This window comes from Caretta caretta, chromosome 8, assembly GCF_965140235.1.
Source record: "Caretta caretta isolate rCarCar2 chromosome 8, rCarCar1.hap1, whole genome shotgun sequence".
Classification (NCBI taxonomy): domain Eukaryota; kingdom Metazoa; phylum Chordata; order Testudines; family Cheloniidae; genus Caretta; species Caretta caretta.
This window is the reverse complement of record NC_134213.1, coordinates 9,509,161-9,524,899: the sequence shown is the minus strand read 5'-3', so window position 1 is coordinate 9,524,899 and position 15,739 is coordinate 9,509,161. Positions and strand designations below refer to the sequence as shown.

At 45.8% G+C, this 15,739-nt stretch overlaps 2 protein-coding genes across 9 annotated transcripts in view; one reads left to right on the top strand and one right to left on the bottom strand.

Moving 5' to 3' along the window:
* The first annotated feature begins 7,308 nt into the window (after nucleotides 1-7,308).
* Nucleotides 7,309-15,739, top strand: part of HNRNPAB (heterogeneous nuclear ribonucleoprotein A/B) — a 16,095-nt gene continuing 7,664 nt past the window's right edge. For 3 of the 7 annotated variants that reach the window (XM_048859690.2, XM_048859688.2, XM_075131269.1), the window contains exons 1-8: nucleotides 7,309-7,451; nucleotides 7,542-7,769; nucleotides 10,819-10,987; nucleotides 11,079-11,237; nucleotides 11,671-11,802; nucleotides 12,653-12,758; nucleotides 12,853-13,005; nucleotides 13,082-13,166. In XM_048859690.2, coding sequence (XP_048715647.2) covers nucleotides 7,576-7,769; nucleotides 10,819-10,987; nucleotides 11,079-11,237; nucleotides 11,671-11,802; nucleotides 12,653-12,758; nucleotides 12,853-13,005; nucleotides 13,082-13,152 — 984 coding nt within the window. In that variant the 5' untranslated portion in view covers nucleotides 7,309-7,451; nucleotides 7,542-7,575 and the 3' untranslated portion in view covers nucleotides 13,153-13,166. Of the gene's footprint in view, nucleotides 7,452-7,541; nucleotides 7,770-10,818; nucleotides 10,988-11,078; nucleotides 11,238-11,670; nucleotides 11,803-12,652; nucleotides 12,759-12,852; nucleotides 13,006-13,081; nucleotides 13,744-15,739 lie in introns of those variants that run through there. The other 4 variants (XM_048859695.2, XM_048859693.2, XM_048859687.2 and 1 more) reach the window with 3 other exon arrangements.
* PHYKPL (5-phosphohydroxy-L-lysine phospho-lyase) overlaps nucleotides 10,937-15,739 on the bottom strand; it is a 27,019-nt gene continuing 22,216 nt past the window's right edge. For both annotated transcript variants that reach the window (XM_075131268.1, XM_048859686.1), the window contains one exon: nucleotides 10,937-11,262. The gene's annotated coding sequence lies outside the window, so the exon portion shown is untranslated. The remainder of the gene's footprint in view (nucleotides 11,263-15,739) is intronic.

Sequence of the window (15,739 nt, the reverse complement as noted above, 5' to 3'; positions counted from 1 at the left end):
TTTCTCTGTTTTGATCTTAATTTGAAAATGGAGGAGGGGGGGCCTAAAAATGTTTTTAAATGATTTGTGTAAGGATGGCCTGGATCTTAGATTTGATTGTTGAGCAAGAAAATACACCCTCACATTTTTATTTTTGTTAACCACAACCAGTCACTGGTGTTCCTTCTGAATTGCAGTAGAGCGTGCAATTACTTGAGTGGAGCCAGAAGAGAAATTTACCAGAGTAACAAGAGTCAGTGGGCAGACAAGTAAATAATCATTTCTCTTTGCCAATTAGTAACATTTACAGAGAAATTTAGGTGGCAATTGTTACTTTCATCCTTAAATCAAATCAAGGCTTGAACAGGAAAAGTAAAAAAGGGTGGTACCCTCTGAAGTTCTGCCCAAAAGCCATGCTCCACTTTCATGAGATGCCAAAATGGGATACCAACAGACTGCAGATGTTGAAAAATATGACCACATGGGCTCTCCTGGACTTCTCAAGCTTGTTTTTTTGTCAGTGAGATTCAGCTGCACTCTTGGGATAGCCAGATTAAGGCATAGGCTCTAGCTCCCACGGTCACACGATAACATCAGAATCTAAGGTTCTGTTTAGAAAAAAAGTATCTAGCCCTCCTGATTGCAAAACCTGGAGGGCAAGAAACATAAATAATCGGGTTTAAACAGAAATAAGACTGTCCACACAGCATTTTTCACCAATTTAACTAAATCAATGCATGTAGACATACACTATAAAAGCCATGTCTACAATAAGAGTGCTTTACCAGTTTAGGTACTATACTGGAAAAGCGCTCCTAGTGTGAACATAGCTTATATTGGCAAAACTACACTTTTATTGGTATAGTTAAAACCTCACAAGCAAAACCAGCTGTATCAATAAAAGCACAGTTTTGTGAGTATAACTGCATCTATACTAAGGGCTTTTGCCAGCACAGTTATGTCAGCGTTCACACACCTGACCTGCAAAGCTATGATGGGAGAAGTCTGAGATGTAGATATAACCTAAATCAATGGGACTACTCAGATATACTTACTTATGTAAATTGGTGCAAGGTTGGGCCTAAGTTATTAAAAGTCACTTGTCTCAAAGGGGTTTTGGTTGTACCAGGCTATATGGAATAACCCTTCCATAGTAAAAAGAAAAGGAGTACTTGTGGCACCTTAGAGACTAACCAATTTATTTGAGACTTTTGACTAGCCTGAAAAACTGAGCATGGATGACAACCCTAGCAGGTTTCATACAAGACCAAGTGAGACTTTATAGTTTAAAATGCAGGCTGCTTGGGACCTATGAAATTTACAAATTAACACCTGCCCCCCGAAAAAAAACCTAATTAACCTAATTTTCTTTCTAAAAATAAACAACATGCTGAAGACAATATATGTTTTCTTAAGTGATGGGACACTTTGAGGTATGTAGCAGTGTTATGAGATAATTACCGTTAGTTTTTTTGGCTCTGTTTTTCTTCAAAACTATAGAGAGGCATCTACGTTTATTTACACAGACAATATGAAGGCCTAGTTGACAGAGCACAGGACTGGGTTCTATTCCCAGCTCTGCCACTGGCCTGGGGTGACGGGCAATCTTAGGCCTGGTCTACACTAGGAGTTGAGGTTGAATTCAGCAGCGTTAACCCTGTACCCGTCCACACGATGAAGCCCCTTTTTTTGACTTAAAGGGCTCTTAAAATCGATTTCTTTACTCCACCCCGACGAGCGGATTAGCGCTGAAATCGGCCTTGCCGGGTCGAATTTGGGGTACTGTGGACGCAATTCGATGGTATTGGCGTCCGGGAGCTATCCCAGAGTGCTCAGTTGTGACCGCCCTGGACAGCACTCTCAACTCAGATGCACTGGCCAGGTATACAGGAAAAGGCCCGCGAACTTTTGAATTTCATTTCCTGTTTGGCCAGCGAGGTGAGCTCATCTGCACAGGTCACCATTCAGAGCTCATCATCACAGGAGACTATGCAGTCCCAGAGTCGCTGAAGAGCTCCAGCATGGACCGAACGGGAGGTATGGGATCTGATCGCTGTATGGGGAGAGGAATCCGAGCTGGCAGAACTCCGTTTGAAAAGATGAAATGCCAAAATAATTGAAAAAATCTCCAATGGCATGAAGGACAGAGGCTATAACAGGGATCCGCAGCAGTGCCGCGTGAAAATTAAGGAGCTCAGGCAAGCCTACCAAAAAAATAGAGAGGCAAATGGCCGCTCTGATTCAGAGCCCCAGACATGCCGCTTCTATGATGAGCTGCATGCCATTCTAGGGGATGCAGCCACCACTACCCCAACCCTGTGCTTTGACTCCATCCAGGGAGTGGCAGGCAACACGGAAGTCCGTTTTGGAAGCGAGGAAGATGAGGAGGAGGAGGAGATTGTAGATAGCTCACAGCAAGGAAGTGGAGAAACCGGTTTCCCCAAACAGCTAGAATCTGTTTCTCACCTTGGCCCTGGAGCCAGTACCCCCCGAACCCACCCAAGGCGGGCTCGCGGATCTTGAAGGCGGAGAAGGGACCTCTGATGAGTGTACCTTTGTAAATATAATACATGGTTTAAAAGCAAACATGTTTAATGATTAATTTGCCCTGGCATTTGCGGGCAGTACAGTTATTGGAAAAGTCTGTTAACGTGTCTGGGGATGGAGCAGAAATCCCCCAGGGACAGCTCCATAAAGCTCTCCTGGAGGTACTCTCAAAGCCTTTGCAAAAGGTTTCTGGGGAGGACAGCCTTATTCCGTCCACCATGGTAGGACACTTTACCACGCCAGGCCAGTAGCACGTAGTCGGGAATCATTGCAGAACAAAGCATTGCAGCATATGGTCCCGGTGTTTGCTGGCATTCAAACGACATCCGTTCTTTATCTCTCTGTGTTACCCTCCAGAGAGTGATATCATTCATGGTCACCTGGTTGAAATAGGGTGGTTTTAGTAAGCGGACACCCAGAGGTGCCCGTTCCTGCTGGGCTGTTTGCCTGTGGCTGCACAGAAATCTTCCATGGTGTTAGCCATGCGGTGGGGGAGGGGTGAAGCCATCATCCCAGAGAATTGGGTATGTGTGTGTGTGTGTGGAGGTGGTTAGTTGGGTTTCTGCTGCACATGAACCCGGAAACCGCAGCCCCTCCTTTTAAATTGCCAGCCCATTTTTCATGGGCAACCAAACGGCTACTTCGTATGGGAAATGAGGGCGCTGCTGTTTGAAGCCATTCCCATATGTTATGAAGGTTAAAGAAGCCAAAAGACTGTGGCTTACCATGGCTGCCTGCAAGCCGAATTCTGCTGCTCGGCCCTGCGTGAGTGATCTCTCACACCAAACCGGCAAACCCTCAATAAGAGGCACAATGCGACCTTGTAATGAAAACACATGTGCTATGTAATGTTAACAGCAAGGTTTACTGTGAAAGAGTGTACCCATTGTTCTATAAAATGTGTCTTTTTAACTACCACTCTCCCTTTTTTCCCCCTCCACCAGCTGGATATGTTTCTCCTTCCCAGAGGCTAGCGAAGATTAGAAGGCGAAAAAAAATGCATTCGTGATTAAATGTTCTCTGACCTCATGCTGTCCTCTCACACTGACAGAGCACAGCAAAATACGTGGAGGCAGACAATCTCAGAGTGCAGGAAAACACAATATGACTGTGAGGAGAGGTGGCAGGCTGAAGATGGTATGTGGCGTCAGCTTGCTGAAAGAAGGCAGGAGTCAATGCTCAGGCTGCTGGAGGATCAAACTCATATGCTCCAGCATATGGCTGAGTTGCAGGAAAGGTAGCAGGAGCACAGACCGCTGCTACAGCCCCTGTGTAACCAACCGCCCTCCTCCCCAAGTTCCATAGCCTCCTCATCCAGACGCCCAAGAACATGGTGGGGGGGGGCTCTGGCCACCCAGCCACTCCATCACAGAGGATTGCCCAAGCAACAGAAGACTGGCATTCAATCAGTTTTAAAGTGCTTGTCCTTCCCTCCTCCACCACCCCACCCAGTGCTTCGCTCCTCCACCACCCCTCCTGGGCTACCTTGGCAGTTATCCCCCTATTTGTGTGATGAATAAATAAAGAATGCATGAATGTGAAGCAACGATGACTTTATTGCCTCTGCAAGTGGTGATCGAAGGGGGGAGGGGAGGGTGCTTAGCTTACAGGAGAGTAGAGTGAAACTGGGGGTGGGGGGCACGGTTCCATCAAGGAGAAACAAACTGAACTTTCACACCGTAGCCTGGCCATTCCTGAAACTGGTTTTCAAAGCTTCTCTGATGCACACCGCGCCCTCCTGTACTCTTCTAACCGCCCTGGTGTCTGGCTGCGTGTAATCAGCAACCAGGCAATTTGCCTCAACCTCACCCCGCCATAAACATCTCCCCCTTACTCTCACAGATATTGTGGAGTGCACAGCAAACAGTAATAGCAATGGGAATATTGGTTTCGCTGAGGTCTAACCGAGTCAGTAAACTGCGCCAGCGCGCTTTTAAATGCCCAAATGCACATTCTACCACCTTTCTGCACTTGCTCAGCTCCTGACTACTGTCCAGGGTGCCTGTGTATGGCTTCATGAACCATGGCATTAAGGGGTAGGCTGGGTCCCCAAGGATAACTATAGGCATTTCAACCTCCCCAACAGTAATTTTCTGGTCTGGAAAGTAAGTCCCTTGCTGCAGCTTTTGAAACAGACCAGAGTTCCTGAAGATGCGACCATCAAGTATCTTTCCCGGCCATCCCACGCTGATGTTGGTGAAACGTCCCTTGTGATCCACTAGTGCTTGCAGCACCATTGAAAAGTACCCTTGCGGTTTATGTACTCGCTGCGTTGGTGCTCCGGTGCCAAGATAGGGATATGGGTTCCATCTATTGCCCCACCATAGTTAGGGAATCCCACTAAAGCAAAGCCATCCACTATGACCTGCACATTTCCCAGAGTCACTACCCTTGATATCAGCAGCTCAGTGATAGCATTGGCTACTTGCATCACAGCAGCCTCCACAGTAGATTTGCCCACTCCAAATTGATTCCCGACTTACCAGTAGCTATCTGGCGTTGCAAGCTTCCACAGGGCTATCGCCACTCGCTTCTCAACTGTGAGGGCTGCTCTCATTTTGGTATTTCTGCACTTCAGGACAGGGGAAAGCAAGTCACAAAGTTCCATGAAAGTGCCCTTACGCATGCGAAAGTTTCGCAGCCACTGGGAATCGTCCCAGACCTGCAACACTATGTGGTCCCACCACTCTGTGCTTGTTTCCCGGGCCCAGAATTGGCGTTCCATGCCATGAACCTGCCCAATTGACACCATGATGTGCACATTGTAGGGGCCCGTACTTTGTGAGAAGTCTATGTCCATGTCCTCATCACTCTCATCACCACGCTGCAGTTGCCTCCTCCTCGCCTGGTTTCGCTTTTCTTGCAGGTTATAGTCTTGCATATCCTGCTGGATAACGTGCGCGGTGTTTATAGTGCTCATAATTGCTGCGGTGATCTGAGCGGGCTCCATGTTCCCAGTGCTACGGCGTCTGCACTGAAAAAAGATGCGAAACGATTGTCTGCCGTTGCTCTGATGGAGGGAGGGGTGACTGACAGGGTTGGCTTACAGGGAATTAAAATCAACAAAGGGGATGGCTTTGCATCAAGGAGAAACAGAATGGCCCCCCTCAAGGATAGAACTCAAAACCCTGGGTTTAACAGGCCTTTGATTTCACAGAGGGAGGAAGGAGAAAATGAATCCAAAACAAATCTGGTCTATTTCTTGTTTTGATCCACTTCATCTATCTTTATACATCTTGCTGGCAGCAGACTGTGCAGTATGACAGCTGGCCATCGTCATCTTCTAGGTGCTCGGCAGAAAACAGTGCAGTATGACTACTGGCCATCGTCGTCTCCTGGCTGCTCATTAAAAGACAGTGTAGTAGGACTTCTGGCAGGACTGAATTGCCATGAACGAAACTTAAAAGGATAACGACCTGGCTGAGTCACTCCCATGTTTGCCCAGGCACCCCTGACCTCACCGAGGTCGGTTAAAAGAGCACCCTGGAGTATGGCGACAATGGCTACTAGTCATACTACACTATCTGCTGCCAAAAGGCAATGAGCAGCTACTGTGCAGCAATGCAGTACCACGTCTGCCAACACCCAGGAAACATACGGTGACGGTGAGCTGAGCGGGCTCCATGCTTGCCGTGGTAGGGCGTTTGCTCGGGTAACCCAGGAAAAAAGGCGCAAAACGATGGTCTGCCATTGCTTTCACGGAGGGAGGGAGGGAAGGGGGGCCTGACGATATGTACCCAGAACCACCTGCAACAATGTTTTTGCCCCATCAAGCACTGGGATTTCTACCCAGAATTCAAATGGGCGGCAGAGACTGCGGGAACTGTGGGATAGCTACCCACAGTGCAACGCTCCGGAAGTCGACAGTTGCCTCGGTACTGCGGATGCACTCCGCCGACTACATGCCGGATAAATGCACTAAGACCATTTGTGTGTGGGAGACACACAATCAATCGACGGTATAAAAACGCTTTCTACAAAACCAACTTCTATAACTTCGACCTAATTTCATAGTGTAGACATAGCCTTAGATAAGTCACTTCACCTCTGTGCCTCAGGCCAGGTCTACACCTAAAATGTAGGCATAGCTACAGCCCTCAGGACTGTGAAAAATTTCACACTCTGTGCAGAGTAGTTAGGTTGGCTTAACCCCTAGTGTAGACACAGCTAGCTACTGCCTCTTGGGGAGGTGGATTATCGCCACATCGGCGGAAAAGCCCCTTCCACTGATGCAGGAAGCATCTATGCTACAGGGTGCAGCACCAGCTGTGCAGACAGGGCCTGTGCATTTGACTGAGGGGGCAAAGCTTCAAACCAATTCTCACCGCCCCCTTTAAATGGAGGCCAATGGGGGGATTAAGGAACCACCCCCCCCCGCCAAGAGATGGGCGGGCTGCTCCCCCCCTGCTCAGGAACGGCCTCACCCTCAGCACTCGGGCGGGGCGGACACACACCCTGGCTGGGGAAGCTTCATTCCACACCAGCGCCCGGACACGAGGCCCAGGCCGGGGGAGCCATCCCCCCTGCGCGCCCGCGCCCGTCCCTGCATCGCCGGCCGGCCTGACCCAAGCTCGGCCCCGCGGTCCGCGCTGCTCGCTCCCAAACTCCCCAGGGCTGCGCGCCCCACTCTTGGTCTGCAGGGAGCCAATGAGAGAGGCAAACCCGCCTGAGTGACAAGCGACGACAGCCAATAAGCAGGCGCCTTGTTGCCGGGTGGCTCGAGCGCTCGCTCTATAAAGGCGGCCACGCGCGGAAGGCTGCGGTGCGGGCTGGAGAGTGCGTGTCTCTGGCGGGGGAGGGGGTGACGGCGGGGCCGGGCGACGAGCAGCAGCCGAGCGCCGCGCGAAGGGATCCCACGTCGAGCTCACGCGGGGATTTTAATCCGATTCCGGCCGGCCCGGATTTTATCGCGAGCGGGTTTTAAGGTGAGTCCGGGCGGGCCTGGACAGAGCCGGCGGGGGGGGCGGGCGGCGGGACCGCGGCCTTTCTGACCGTGCGCTACGCTTGTGTCGCAGGCGGCTCTGTCTCCAGCCTCGGGAGAGGGGCAGGATGTCCGAAGTGGAGCAGCAGGTGGCGGATCCCGCCGACGCCACCCAGAACGGGCACGAAGCGACCGAGGGCGCCGGGGAGCAGCAGGCCGAGAGCGGCGGGGCGGCGGCGGCAGCGGCGGCGCCGGCGCCTGCCAGCCAGAACGGAGCCGAGGGCGACCAGATCAACGCCAGCAAGAACGAGGAGGATGCGGGGTAGGTGTCGCCCCTCTGGCGGAGGCGGAGGAGCGGGCCCCGCTCTTGGCCGCCATGTGCCGCGCTGTCGCGGATCAGTAGGCCGCGCGCGCGCTCCTGCCTGTCGCCGTAACGGAAATGGGGGGCGGAGAGGGTAGAAGGCCCGGCCGCTCAGACCGTCTCGGCCCCTTGGGGTAGGGCCGCCGAACGGCCCCGTCGCGGAGGGCAGGCTCGGCGCGGCGCGGCGGCCAAATGGGCAGGCCGGTCACTGCCGCGGCGGAGGCCTTTCCTTTGTTCTGGGGCTGCCTTTTGTTGGCGCCATGTGGAGGCTGGGGGGAGGGGCGGGGAATCGAGCCCGCTGGCTCCTCGCGCTCTGAAATGGCAGAGTTCGCCCCTCGCTCCGGCTGCGCCGCCCGGGGTTTCCGAGCGGGGAAGCTTGGCAGGGCCTTGCTTTTCCCGCTGTACGGGCTGGAGCGCTTCCCCTCTGCGCAATGGGGGCCGGGCCCCCTCCACTGTTGATGTAAATCCCACTATCGGCCGGTTTTTGAATAAGGTGTGTGGAGATGCCTTCTCCGTGAAAATTGTTGAGGGGAATCTGGGGAAGAGATGGCATCATAAGGGTAGAACGGGAGCACTTAACGTTACACGTCCTACACCACTTACTAGGGTCTATTTCTTGGTGCATTGTCAGCTAATGGGGGTTTGTCTACATTTGAAATGCTTCAGTGGCATATTTGTAACGGCACGACTGTGGCACTTCAGTGTAGATGCAACTGCCTATGCTGCTAAGAGGTTTTGCCTGCTGGCATAGGTAAATTCACCTGCCTGAGAAGTGGAAATTTTTCTGTCAATCTAGTACTGTCCATGCTGGGGGTTAGGATGGTGTAACTATGCAGTTGAAGCATGGACTTTTCACTCCCTTGAGAGATGCAGTTAAGAGAATTTAATTTTCATCTACATTGTACATTCTAGTGTACACAATGCCTTGATCTCTTCTGACTTTGGGGGAGAGGGTGTAGTTTTTCCAGTGCTGGCTCTCATCCAACTGTCTCTTGGGACTTACTATTACCACCCCCATATTGGTGCTTACTGGTGCACAGTTATGCCTGCTTCCAAAATACAGCACGTGTATCTTTCAGAGTTGTGGATTAAGCCACTCCTTTCCATTCAAGCTTACCTTCTGTCCTTGGTTTGAAGCCTTCTGATTAAGGTCCAAATAATCACATGAGCCTCAGCTCTTTGGATGCTTCACAATGGCATGGTTCTGCTCCTTATGACTGCCTGTCCAGCAGGACTGAGGAGGAGTGTAGGAGCTAGGCCACTGGATAATTTACTGTGCAAATCAAATACTTCAAAAATTCTGCCCTCTACATTGAAGTGCAGTGCACACCTATAGTAGCAGCAGAACAGGAGATGTGATAGTGCGACTCTACCCGTTTCCTCACTGGGAGGAGGAGATTTTTTATCTGTTTTCCATACAGTGTGCAGGGAGCAGGATTTGGCCCAAAATCTAGGGATGAAACTGTCTGCAATTCTTACATTGATTTGAAAGCGTTACAGTATCCTGTAATACTAAACTGCATTATATGGTGAGTTCTGGCAACTCTAAAGTGTACCTACAAAATTGTCTTGCCATTAAAGCAAAAGTGCCACTGTAGATTACTCAAACCTATTGCCAGTCAGTACAGATTAAAGAAGCCTTGCAAATATTCCATTTGCTCAGGATGAGCAAGCATTTTGGTGAGGATAAAATCACAGATTTACATGATCTTCACACCTCATGGTAATGGGTGGGTGCCTGGTTTGGTAAATTCTCAACCCTTTTTGTAAAGGTGAGGTTAGTGTGACTGAGGACTAAATGGTCAAAAACACATTTTGACTTTCCACTTGGGCTAATGACATTGCAACTGCTTTAAAGAGTACACAACTAGAATCTCTCCACAAGGAAGTAGTAATCAGGAAATGGTCCTTTTACCTGATTACAGGTCTTTCTATTAAAAAAAATAGATGGCATAATATACATTTGTTAAGGCTTTTTCCTTTTGTAGATAGGTGGGAACACTTAAATTATCAAATAGATTGAACTGGAAGCCAAAAAGTAATGTCCAATAACTCCAGTTACTTCAGTTCACTTAAAAGTAGCCAAACTGTGGAACTAAGCAGCTGGGCTGCCTTTATGGTGTCAGGGCTCTGAATTCAGCCCTAGAGATGTGTGAAAGGCTAAGGTTAAATGTTACCTTGGAAATAACATGATGTGAAGTATAGCCATCTTCCTGGGTTTTGCTGGAGTTTCTGTTGGATCTTGGATTGTTTTCTGAGCTCTAATCTGGATAGATGAGCTGGGGTAGCTGAATGTCCTTTAAGTTCTAAATGTCTTGATTTAAGTCTCTGGTGGCTCAGTTTTCACTTCCTACTCTTGATGTCAACTTTACAAATTAGTTTTCTAAACTAGATGGTTTTGAATTTACAATGCAAGAGAAGGGAAACCTGGCTGCCTTTCATAAACTCTTAACTAAGCTTTCAGGGTTCTATCTATGGAATTACAAGTTAGTTGTTCCCTGTGTTATAAAATGGTATAAATGTGTCATGTAGATGTGACACTAACCATGTAGGAACTGGGCCAAAATTCTTGAATACAAAAAAGCACATGCTTCAGCTTTATGGATGTTAACTCTTATCGCAAAAACTAAATTTTATTTTTTGTGAACTAGAAAGTTATAAGTGGCAGTCAATGAAGTGCTGTTAACAGAATATTGAGGCTCTGAAGGAGAACCTCAGTTTCTAACAATAAACTGTCTCTGTACTCGTATTCTTGCATCAAACTCTCATTTTAAAGACCTTTATCCAAATTAAAAGAATTTATGCAGTTCTTCCTGAAATACAAAAGACTGCAGAGTCCTTCTAATAGCAATACCTTTGAAATGGCATATATTAACAGGCCATTGAATGCACTTCTTGCCTTCAGCCTTGTTCCTCAGTGCACAGGAGGCATATAGATATTAATGTACATCATGCTGTCTGCTGCTGTAACAATTCCTAATGTAGTAATTTTACCCTTATGAAATTTCAGGAAAATGTTTGTTGGTGGCCTCAGCTGGGATACAAGCAAAAAAGACTTGAAAGACTACTTCACTAAATTTGGTGAAGTGGCTGATTGTACAATAAAGATGGACCCGAACACAGGAAGATCAAGAGGTTTTGGATTTATTTTGTTCAAAGAAGCTGGAAGTGTTGACAAGGTGAGTTTAAGATTATATCTCTGAGCTTTCTAAAGTCTAGTGAAAATCTCCTTTTGCGTGAATTAATCTTGCCATACCAAATTATTTGCAGGTATTGGAACAGAAAGAACACAGGTTAGATGGGCGACTTATTGACCCCAAAAAGGCCATGGCAATGAAGAAAGATCCAGTGAAGAAAATTTTTGTTGGTGGACTTAACCCTGAAGCCACAGAAGAGAAAATCCGGGAATACTTTGGAGAGTTTGGAGAGGTATGTAACTTAATCCTGGTACGTGCTGAAACAGAACAGAATATGCTGTAATTACATTTTGTAAACTGAACATAGACTGGATCTTCAAGTTTACATCTGTTCCAAAATGCCTTCAACTATTGAACATTAAGCATTTTTATAGTAGTCACTTAAAATGAAGGGTTTGACTTTCAAAAAGTCATGCACATAAAAAGATGACCATCACTACAGCTCCATGCAGAAATTGCCAGATGTGCACTTGTTTGTCACCATATTTAAATCCTATTTTGCAAGGCTAGAGCTCTAAACTTGTGTGAATTGGCTTAAGGAAGTTAAAGCCAACAGAATAGCATAATCATGGTATCTGTATGTAATGTGTTCAGCATGAAATACAGAACAGTAACAATACAGTGAAAAGTAATTGTCCTGAAGTTGTAGTATTTCATGTTTTCAGATTGAAGCAATTGAACTTCCAATGGATCCAAAGACCAACAAAAGGAGAGGCTTTGTGTTCATCACTTTCAAGGAAGAAGATCCAGTCAAGAAGATCTTGGAAAAAAAATTCCATAATGTTAGCGGAAGCAAGGTAGGAAATGATTCAAATTGAAGCAATTATTTCCCCAATTTTGGAAGTTGGTATCTAGTTTACAACACTATTTCAGAAAGTATGAGATTCAGTTTAGTGACTGTTTCTGGTCTTCAGGTACACATGCAATAAGGACAATTTATATTTCATTAGTTAAGTTGGACTATTATTTGAAGGGCTCTGGCATTACCGTTCTAGGATTTCTCAAAGAAACTTTTTTCTGCTGATACTGCAGCAAGTTGTGTAAAGGACTGTGTTAACCTCAAAAGGAGTTCAGCTGCTAGACTTGTAAAAGTCCCCTTGCAGTTTTAAAATAACCCTAATATTTTAGGGTAGATAACTTCATTGTGAGACCAACACAAATTAGCTGAGGTGCTTGTTAAATGCACAAATTTAAAACTGAGGACAAAATTTAAGCTTTAATTTAATAGCTTGTAGCGAATTTAACATGATTCTTTCGAATGTCTTTAGTTTGACTGCCCTTTTAATAGCACTCCCTGGTGACCTTGCAACAGTAAACAAGAGTGGAATATCCACAAGCACTTTTCATTTAAAACCTCAAATCTGCAAAAGAGTATCAACTTAAACTTTTGGTATTTGCATTTATTTGGATCCTCTTGACCGGTGGCTCTCTCAATGAGGAAGTAAGCAGTTTTTTGTAATCAAGTAATTTTTAGTGAGGTGAAACTTGAGGTACACAAGACAAATCAGACCCCTGAAAGGGGTACAGTAGGCTGGAAAGGTTGAGAGCCACTGTAGTAGACCAGTAAAATCACAGCTCACCTACTTTATAATTTCCATTACAAAGGCAGAGTTGTACTTAAGCACATTGCTCTCCTTGCTTTTTTAGTGTGAGATCAAGGTAGCACAGCCGAAGGAAGTATACCAGCAGCAACAATTCAGTAGTGGTGGAGGAAGAGGCAGCTATGGAGGAAGAGGCAGAGGTGGAAGAGGTGGTAAGTGTTGCACACGCTACTTAAGTATGGACGCATTCAGAACTAAGATGCTTGTACTAAAATGGGATTTTGTGGATGGTTTTCCCTTCTGTAGCTCAAAGTCAAATTTGGAATCAAGGTTATGGCAATTACTGGACCCAGGGTTATGGGAATCAAGGATACGGCTATCAGCAAGGTTATGGTGGCTATGGAGGCTATGATTATTCAGGATGTGGGTATTATGAATATGGACCAGGCTATGATTACAGTAAGTAAAGAGAAAGTATTGGGTATAAGCGCACACAAGTAATAGCAGTTTAATGCATTTGATCTCTTGTTCATAGGTCAAGGCAGTGCAAATTATGGGAAAAGTCCAAGACGTGGTGGTCATCAGAATAATTACAAGCCATATTGATCAAATTTATTCAGGTATGCAGTGGCATGGTCTCTTTTAGAAAATGACTGCATAGGTTTTGTACTCAATGCTGTAGATGGATATTACAATTATGTACCAAATTTAACTTTACAATAAATTTCTATGGCCTGTTAAATGTGCATCTTACTCAAGAGCTCCCTGGAAATGTCTTACATGTTTAATATTTACAGATAACTAGTTGTCTAGACAGTGTGGTGTGTAAACTTCAGCCTTCCTGAAGATATTAATTAATGATTTTATTAATAGGTTAAACTGAAACTGATTTTGAGGGTCTGCTTAAAGCTGCAGCTCTGCAACTAGGGACTGCCTCTTGGAGTTTACTATGGACTCTGCATTACTCCAGTTGTACAGAATGAGATGTATCTTAGGGAACCAGTGTCACTTTCCACCTTTTTATTTTGTATTGTTTTTGTGTCATACATTTCCTGTAATGGAAGTGTTAATTTTACTGTACTTTTTGGTACCTTTTTGGAATCTAATGTATTGTAAGGTATTTTACATGTGTTCTGATTCACCATGACATGGATATTGAAGCTATCCTAGCTTTTGAAATAAAAAAGGTGTAATCTAGTGTCGTGTACCATTCTTCAGCTGTATCAGTACAATTCTAGTGTACTGCTTCCAGAACTGAAGTAAAATTAGTTGTTCATAGCAATCTTGTCACAGTTTAAAGGCTGGACTCTAAAACTGGACTGTGTTGGTCAGTGGTGTGCTCACACTTGAAAATGAGCCATCAGCTCCCAACTCAAGTGTGATATTACAGAACAGAAAATTCAGTAGAAATCCCTCACTTAAATTGAGCTATCCAGGAGTGGTGGTGGCTTTTGAATATCTTGTCTTCCAGACAACTAACTCTCCTTTAAGCTTAATTGGGTACTAGTAGTTGACTTTGCCTCTGGTTCCTAGAAAAGCCAAACTGTAAGCCAGTGGTTCTCAACCTATTTACCATTGTTTTTTATGTGGGCTGCATCCAATACTACCTGTATGGTCCTGAGGATGTCATGGGCTGCAGCTCTGCTGAGTGGGCTGCAAATTGAGAATGTATGTTTGTTGCAGGTGGCTTCATTGAAGAATCAGAACTGTGGGGTGAAGGGGAGACTAAGTTGGGAAGAATCCCTCTTTCCACCTGCTTTTAGCAGGCATTGTTAAAAGGTGTCTTAAACAGTGACAAAATCCTGCTCATTTGTGTGCAGGTCTCATTTCCTTGAACTTGTGACTAATCTTTTCCAGTTTTCCAGCCTTCCAGGAAAAGTGAGACAACTTTATATTTGAAATTCAAGACAAGCTGAACTTTTCTGGCTTTATATAAATTAAAGCAGAAAGGAAACAACCTATAAAGCTAAAACTGGCATATTAAATGCCAGTCCAAAATTGTTTAGACTACACTTTCTCCAGGGCCACTAATATCAAAATTCCTCTTTTTCAAATCTTGCATTGCACCTCTACTCACTGCAGTATAGTTAATCTTTCTTATTCTAGGCTTACTGACTACTCCAAATAGCAGGTCAGAGTACTCCATTTAATGGCACCCACTGTTATGCTTTCTTGATGGAAGCTGGAGGAACCTTTTGAAAGTCACATTGCCACAAATCTAGCATAGCTTTGATATTTCAGTGTAGCAGAGACACCTAAATTTGAAGCAGTTATTTAAACATAATTTAAAAAAATTGAGAACTAGAATTTCAACCAACAGAGCAACTGTGAAAATCAAGACTCCAAGATGACCCCCCTCACACAATTAACTGACTCCTCTTAATGGCTCATTCTGTTGCAACTTCTGTAGCATTTCCTTTCCCACTTTAATTACCTTCTGTACTATCAAATGCAACCTTAACTCTGTTTGGAGTAAGTGTACCAAAAAGGCAATGGGGTTACTGGGGAGCAATGCTAGTGGGCTTTTGGTGGAAGCCATCTACTGTAGAAGTATTAGGTAAATTGTCAGGACTAGCAGCAGATGTAATTCTAGCACTCATTTACTATCTAAATATTTACAAATTAGGGCTCAAATTAAGGTTTTTGGGAAGTTTTTTTTTCAGTAGAATGTATTTAGAGATGGGTTACTTTAAAGGGCATTGTGACCATGATTTAACAGGAAGCAGCTTTAGTATCTGAAACTTTTCATCTCCTTTTCTGGCTTTACAGCTGCATCATTTCCCCAATGCTTAATACAGCAATTTCCAGAGGCAGTTCAAAGCTGTAGCAGGGCCAGAGCTAATGTGTGCACCCCCCCAACTGCTGCCTAGTCTCTGGCCTTGATGGTGGCAGCAGCAGTCAACCACCCCTTTGCTCCCACCTGTTCTTTAGCAGCTTAGCTTTTTTTGTTGGCATAGAAAGCTACTCTTCCCCTGCATAAGCAGGGGATAGCCTTCACCACCCAGAACCAGCAATTCAGTGCTTAACTTCTAGACTCTAACTTCCCTTCAGCCATGACAAAAGTTGTGGTGCTAACTCAGCTCTTAAAAGAGCTACTTTCTAAATCTCTGCCTGAGACAACAATAGTGCTGCAGCCATTTAAGGATGTGATCAAAGACAAACAGGCTATACCTGGATAAGGCTCACAGCATAA